The sequence below is a fragment of the Thecamonas trahens genome, assembly GCF_000142905.1.
Source record: "Thecamonas trahens ATCC 50062 unplaced genomic scaffold supercont1.62, whole genome shotgun sequence".
In the NCBI taxonomy this organism is placed as follows: Eukaryota; order Apusomonadida; family Apusomonadidae; genus Thecamonas; species Thecamonas trahens.
In genome coordinates, this window is record NW_013657618.1 from 27625 (window position 1) to 32338 (window position 4714).

At 66.4% G+C, this 4714-nt stretch overlaps 2 protein-coding genes across 2 annotated transcripts; one reads left to right on the forward strand and one right to left on the reverse strand.

Moving 5' to 3' along the window:
* Positions 1-1046: 1046 nt before the first annotated feature.
* On the forward strand, positions 1047-3041 carry AMSG_10608 (uncharacterized protein; the record flags this gene model as incomplete). Its single annotated transcript, XM_013897873.1, has 2 exons — positions 1047-1125; positions 1225-3041. 2 exons carry the CDS (start codon positions 1047-1049, stop codon positions 3039-3041), a joined length of 1896 nt encoding a protein of 631 aa, XP_013753327.1.
* A 1-nt stretch (position 3042) lies between these two features.
* Positions 3043-4532, reverse strand: AMSG_10609 (alanine racemase domain-containing protein; the record flags this gene model as incomplete). The annotated part of the gene is made up of 2 exons (XM_013897874.1): positions 3043-3900; positions 3963-4532. The coding sequence occupies 2 exons, from the start codon at positions 4530-4532 to the stop codon at positions 3079-3081; spliced, it is 1392 nt and encodes a 463-aa protein (XP_013753328.1). The 3' UTR covers positions 3043-3078.
* Positions 4533-4714: the final 182 nt, after the last annotated feature.

Genomic DNA, 4714 nt, shown 5'->3' on the forward strand with positions numbered 1-4714 from the left:
CGTCGCCACGCTGCGCCTTGTCCTCGACCGCTTTGTCGAGCACGGCCTGAGTGGCCCAAGAAAAGGGGATGGCCGGGTCAAAATTGGTACAAAACCGTCTCGGCACGCCCATGCGGGCATCCGCCGGGACAGTCGCCAGTCGCCCCACGTACTCGTCGGCGACTCTCGGCACCGGCCTGCGCACCTCGCCTGCCGCAGCAACTGGCCATCGCCGCATACCTCCCTGCCGCTCGCTAGCACCTCTCATGACGACCAAGACGAGGGTCATGACACACGCTGCCGCCACCGCCATGGCCAGGACCCGCCTGAGCATGCCGCGTCAGTACAGGGGCTGGGGGTCGAGAGAGCAGGGTGCTCACCTGCGGATACTAAGCAGACGGAGTGGGTGGCCATCGCCATAACCATCGCCTTCGCCAATGATCGTTCAATGGGTGGCCCATTCAATTGATCGTCCGCCATCCATGGCAATCGCCCATGCTGATCGGCAATCGCCCATGCTAACCGTCCGCCATCCATGGCAATCGCCCATGCTAACCGTCCGCCATCCATGGCAATCGCCCATGCTAACCGTCCGCCATCCATGGCAATCGTCCATGCTAACCGTCCGCCATCCATGGCAATCGCCCATGCTAACCGTCCGCCATCCATGGCAATCGCCCATGCTAACCGTCCGCCATCCATGGCAATCGCCCATGCTAACCGTCCGCCATCCATGGCAATCGCCCATGCTAACCGTCCGCCATCCATGGCAATCGCCCATGCTAACCGTCCGCCATCCATGGCAATCGCCCATGCTAACCGTCCGCCATCCATGGCAATCGCCCATGCTAACCGTCCGCCATCCATGGCAATCGCCCATGCTGATCGTCCGCCAGCACCCATACACCTCCCCTTACAGTCGTCCGCTCCTCCGCTCGCCATCGTCCGTCTCCGCCCATTCCTTCCTTCGATCAAACTCTCCGCATCGCCGAACACCTGACATCAACCTCGCCGCAGCCGACCGACATTGCGCACGGTCTCTCACACGAAGCAAGCAGACGACGGGCATGTCACTTGGTACAGAGCTCGCGGCGGCTAATGCACAGCTCCCTGGTGGTTTTTCGGCAGACGTCGAGCTAGCTGCGAGTAGCAATGGCCAAGGTGGTAGCCGGCCGATCTGGACGGGGCGGGGCAAGCCGGCGAGTCGGCGTCCCGGCCGACGTGCGACTCGTCCGCACCGACAAGATGCGCACGACGGCGATGTGGGCAAGACTGCGCAGATGACCTCGACGGAGCACCTCGGCCGGGCGGCGAACGCCTTCCGCATGCTCTCCTCGTCCATGGCCGCTTATCTCTCGCCCGACGACGTCGAGATCATCAACTCGATGGCCGGGGGCGCCGCAGGCATCATGCCTCTGCCTCCGCCGCCGGCGCTGCCTGACATTGCCTCGGGCATGCCGTCTATTGTTATCAGGCGTGAGGCACTAGACGCTGCCGTGGCCGAAGCGGCCGCCAAGGCCGACGCCGCAGAGCGCTCGGTCGAGACCATCGTCGCTGAGATCGATGCTTCTGAGCGCGACCATGCGCTGCGGCTGGAGGCGCTAGTCGCACTCCGAGCCGCTGCCTATGCCGCCATGACCTCTTCTGGCGCCCGATACTCGGCGCGGGTCTGGCCAGCTTCGATCGACACTCTTTTCGGCAACGTCGACGCTCTGGCTGCCGCCTCGTCCGACCTTGTCGCCGCCCTCGACGCCGCACGTTCGCATTCACCCGCGGCTCGCCTCGAGGCCATCTGTGCCGCTCTGGCGGCCGCCGCCGCGCCCATTGCCCGCGCCTACGGCGAGTACCTTGTCGATGCCCACGCTCGAATCAAGCTTCTCCGTCTTCTCTCGGCGTCCGAAGCCAACGATCCCACCCTCCGCGACGGCCTGGCCGCGCTGGTCTCCGCCGGCCGCGCCGACGACGCCTGGGCCGCAAGCGGCCGCTTTGCTCCGCTTGCCAGCCTTCCGCTCGAGGCCCTCATCTCAAGCGTAGCGCAGCGGCCCGGAAAGTACAACGTACTGATGACGACCGTACTGGCCACGCTCGACGCCGTCGAGCCCGAGACCAAGGCCAAGCTTGATCTGCGGTCGATGAACATCCGCGCCGCGGCCTCGGCTGCCGGCGAACTTGCTGCGAGCACTCAGGCCGAGCCGCCTGAGATCAGCTCGGGCATCCAGGCGAATGACCCGGGTGGGCTCTCGGTTGCCATGCTCGATGCCGCGCGGCTCTTCCGGGTCTACGCCGCCGACATGAAGTCCCTCCGCAAGGCTGCGGAGAAGCACTCCAAGTGGCGGCTCGTCGGCCGCGGCAAGGCCTCGCGCTCCGCCGCTGCCCTCAACGCCATCTACGGCTCGGCAGAGACCGCGCGGCGACTGACCTCACTCGTCATCGCCCGTCTCGCCGCCGCGTCGCTCAACCCGGGCGCGTACAATGTTCTCCAGGTCGACGCCGTGTACGGCGATGCGCCGCTCACATGTGTCCTCTTCTCCACCCACCTCATCTTCACCTTTCCGCTTGCCAATGACGCGGCCCAAGCACTCCCACAAGCCGCGCCAGCCTTTGTCTTTGACCTTGCCGACCCGTCGTTTGCCATCACGCCCGTTGATGGCCACGCCGACCGCCTCGCCGTCTCGGACTCGGCGCTCGGCGCCTTTACGCTCTTCTTCCCCGCCCCGCGCGACGCATCCATCCTTCACGCCCGCTGCCTCGCGTTTCATCTCTTTGAGCTGCAACTCGCCGCCGTCCGCGCATCCCGTGCAGTCGCCGCCTCCATCGCAGCCCTCCCTCCCGGCCCGGCCGCCGATGCGGTCGAGGCTAACATCGCCCGCGCCACCCTCGGCCTCACCGCCTTTGCCGACGACACCGAGGCCGAAGACTTTGCCGACGCCATCACCATCGCTCTCGGCCACTCGGCCCCCCTCACATTGCCCTCTCTCCTTGTTTGCCCTGACTGTGGCATCGAGGCCAAGTTCTGTCCCGCCTGCGGCGCTGCCCGGCCCAGCCGCTCTCCCATGCCATGATCGGTCGGCGCAAGCGATGCTCTGCTCTTCTTTAGCCTCAGAAAAACGCCTTGCCCAGCCCACGGTACGAAGGAACAGCCACGAGATCGGCGCCAAACTCGGCGAGGTAGACCACGCTGAACCGCTCCATGATCTCACCCGACTTGGCTGGCCGTACCCAGACCATGTCGCCGATGCGAAGCGAGACGCCAGCTGGCAGCGCGATCGGCGTCTGCACCTCGCCCCAACCCTCGGCGGGAGTCACAGCCGCGCCTGGCGGGAGGCCCACAAGCACTGGCGCCTTGTCCTCTCCGATGGCGCCCGAAGCCACAAATCCACCCGACTGAACCACCACGTGCCGCTCGTCCGGCGTCCGGGTCACCCGCAGCGCGATGGCGACCGCCGGCGAGCACAGCCGCGCGGCATAGCCGTCAAACAAATGGCCGCAGAGCAGGCCCGAGCCCATGGTCACCTCGGTTGCGGCGAGATCGGCCACAGCAGAGCAGAACGAGCCCGTCCCGCCGGTGTTAAAGATGAGCGGAATGCCCGATGCGCTCATCCGCGGGCGGACTGCCAGGAGCTCGCCGAGTTCAGCCCTTGCACTAGCGAGCTTCCACCTCGCCACGGCCTGCATGCCAGCGACGAGCATGTTGTACGCCCGCGATGCAAACGGCGATGCGTCCGGCACGCCCGCCACGTGCGCCTCGTACGCCATCAGGCCGGTAAACTCGAGGCCGCGAGCGGCGTCGATGGCGGCCACCACTCGGGCGACGTCAGCCACCGACCGCAGCGGCGACCTACGGACGCCGACATGGAGCCAGGCTGCGGCTTCGAGCGGACGCAGGGCAACGTCGACGTCGACAACCACGGGCACAACAAGCTTGGGGCCTTCTCCGGCTGCTCGGCCTCGTACGCGTCGAGCCAGTCGGACATGGCCGTCACGTGCGCCAGCGAGTCGACCATGAGCCGGACGATCCTGCCGGCGCCGACGAGACGGACAACGTGCCGCATGTCAGACACAAGGGAGATCGGGTACGCCACAAGCACGTCATTCACGCCGAGATCGGCCAGGCGAGAGGCGACTGGCGAGTCGAGGAGAAGCCACGCAGCCTCACTGGCAGAGAAGCACATCAGCGAGGTGAACGCGGTCGGCGCGAGCTCGATGGCCCGCGCAATGAGGCCCGGGACCCGGAGAGACTTGGTAGCGAGGCGAATGGTCTTGTTCCCGCGACTTGCCGCCGACGCGTACGATGCCACGTTGGCATCAAAGGCCGTGACGTCCACAACTGCCGCAGGCGTCGTCGCGCCCATCGACTCGAGCGCCGCTCCCGCCGCATCAATCGCTCTGGGCGCCGCAGCTCCTCTGCCTCGACTGCTCCTTGCCGCTGCCCAGCTCCACGCCACCATCAGCACCACTGCTGCTCCGCCGAGAGCCAGCCACCGCGTCGAGAGCAGATCAACGCCGTCCATCCATTCTCCCACCGCCAGCACCTCGCCCAAGAGCGCCTCCATCGCCGATGAAAAATGCAATTACTATCGTCGAGAGAAGTGATGCGCCGACCGGTTCCTCGCCACGTGCCCCCCTTTCCCAACCCATCCCGTCTGGGGAAGCAGCAGCCATCTCTTCACCCCCCACCCCCCCACCCCATCGCTACCCCACCCATCACTCGCACTGCCTCTGCCCACTGCCCCCC